Consider the following 2,500-nt stretch of genomic DNA (forward strand, 5'->3'; position numbering starts at 1 on the left):
ACACACACACACACACACACACACACACACACACACACACACAGTCTCTGTTTCTAGTATGTCACACAGTTGGGATGATGCTGGTCAAGAGGATTGGTACTGGTTAACATTATTATGGTGGATTCAGCTGCTGAAATGAACTACATTACCCATAATTCCACTCTGCTACACAGGGCATGGCCTTCCTGCATAACAGTGTGATCGGTTCCCATGGTCACCTGAAGTCCTCCAACTGTGTGGTGGACAGTCGCTTCGTCCTGAAGATCACAGACTACGGACTGCCCAGCTTCTCCAAAGACACCAGCCCTGAAGACTCACACTCCTATTATGCTCGTCAGTAGAGTTGGACACACACACACACACACACACACACACACACACACACAGAACCACATAAGTCTGTTATGCTCATCAGTAGAGCTGGACACATATTTTATGTGCTTCTTTTGATTCCACATTACAAGTGAAGTTTCATTAGAACTCACATTCTCTGAGCAGCCCTACAGATTTAAGCAGGTCAACAGTCTGTTATGAGTTTTACAGACTCGGGCAAAGAAAACGTAAGCTTTTCTTACTAATGTGGAGCAGTACTTTACCAACTATTTGGCATTAGGTTTTTTTATAGCCCTCCAAAGCAAAGTCCACAAGTCCTTATCCTACCGTATGTACTTGACCTAGGCTACCAAACACTCCGACAATATGGTGACATTTAATCTGAGGTTCTCATTGGCTGAAATCAAAGGATATCAAGAAATGGAGGGAAAAACGCATGATGCTTTTTGTATTTCAACTTCTTTATCATTAGTGACAATGTCTGGTGTGTTATTGTTCCAGAGAAGACTTGCAGGTGATTTAAACCAGTCAGGGTTCAATGGTGTGTGTCTAGATCTGCCCATCAGTGTGATCTGCTCATCCTCAGTGTCTAGATCTGCTCATCAGTGTATGGATCTGCTCATCAGTGTATAGATCTGCCCATCAGTGTATGGATCTGCTCATCCTCAGTGTATAGATCTGCCCATCAGTGTATGGATCTGCTCATCCTCAGTGTATAGATCTGCCCATCAGTGTATAGATCTGCCCATCAGTGTATAGATCTGCCCATCAGTGTGATCTGCTCATCCTCAGTGTATAGATCTGCCCATCAGTGTATGGATCTGCTCATCCTCAGTGTATAGATCTGCCCATCAGTGTATAGATCTGCCCATCAGTGTATAGTTCTGCTCATCATCAGTGTGTACTGCAGATCTGCTCATCCTCCCCTTCTCTCTCTTCTTCTTCTTTTCCCTCTCTCTCTCCTTCCCTTCCCCTCTCTTCATCTCCTCTCTTTCCTTTTCCTCCCTCTCTCTCCTTCTCTTTTCCCCCGTCCCCCCACTCCTTTTCTTCTCTCCCCCCTCTTCATCTCTTCTGTTTCCTCTTCTGCTCATCCTCCCTCTCTCTCTCCTTCTCTCCTTCTCTCCACCCACCTCTCTCTCTCCCCCTTCTCCGTGCCCTTGCTCTCTGTCTCCCCCTGCAGGTAAGTTGTGGACGGCGCCGGAGCTGTTGCGTTCGGACCCGTGCCCACCGTGCGGTAGCCAGAAGGGCGACGTCTACAGTTTCGCCATCATCCTGCAGGAGCTGGCGCTGCTCAAGGGCACCTTCTACCTGGAAGGACCCTCCCTCAGCCCCAAAGGTCAGGGCTGCCCCCCGCCGTGCCTGTCTGAAAATGCCTCTTGGATATTTCATCTGATCACGTCTCTGTCACGTCTGCGTCTGCTGCATCCATCCATCTATCTCTCTCTATCTCTCTCTTCCTCTACATCTCTTTTTCTATCTCTCTCTTCCTCTCTATCTCTCTCTCTCTCCCTCTGCTCTGTCTTTCTTCTACTTTCTCTCTTCCTCTCTCTCTTCTTCTGCTCTCTCTATCTCTTCCTCTCTATCTGTGTCTCTTCCTCTCATTTACTCTCTTTCTCTCTTCCTCCCTATCTCCCTCTCTTCCTCTTATTCTCCACTTCTCTCTGTCTTGCTCGTCTCTTTCCTCTTCTTACATGATGGAGCCACAGACAGACAGATGGAGAGAAAGAGGGAGATAGGGAGGAGAGACACAGATGGATGGAAAGAGAGAGAGAAAGAGAGGAGAGAGAAAATAGGGAGGACTGAACTTTAGGAAGAACAAAGGGAGTTTACAGTAAGCGGTGTGTGTGTGTGTGTGTGTGTGTGTGTGTGTGTGTGTGTGTGTGTGTGTGTGTGTGTGTGTGTGTGTGTGTGCATGTGTGTGTGTGTGTGTGTGTGGAGGGAGTTTTCAGCAAGCAGTTAAATAATGGCAACTACTGCATATACAGTATGTACTACAGGAAATGCTTTGGGAATACAAATTGTATTCTTTGTCATGCTAGTAAAGCTCAATTTAATTGAATAGAGAGAGAGAGAGAGAGAGAGAGAGAGAGATTGAGGGAGGAGAGATACAGATGGATAGAAAGAGAGGAGAGAGAGAGATGGAGGACTGAACTCTAGGAAGAACAAA

At 46.7% G+C, this 2,500-nt stretch overlaps 1 protein-coding gene across 1 annotated transcript in view; it reads left to right on the forward strand.

Annotated features, from left to right (window-relative positions):
• Positions 1-2,500, forward strand: part of npr1a (natriuretic peptide receptor 1a) — a 44,108-nt gene that overhangs the window by 34,372 nt on the left and 7,236 nt on the right. The window contains exons 14-15 of the mRNA XM_062529832.1: positions 174-333; positions 1,514-1,669. Of these exons, the coding sequence (XP_062385816.1) occupies positions 174-333; positions 1,514-1,669 (316 nt within the window). The remainder of the gene's footprint in view (positions 1-173; positions 334-1,513; positions 1,670-2,500) is intronic.

Source organism: Sardina pilchardus, chromosome 24, assembly GCF_963854185.1.
Source record: "Sardina pilchardus chromosome 24, fSarPil1.1, whole genome shotgun sequence".
NCBI lineage: Eukaryota > Metazoa > Chordata > Actinopteri > Clupeiformes > Clupeidae > Sardina > Sardina pilchardus.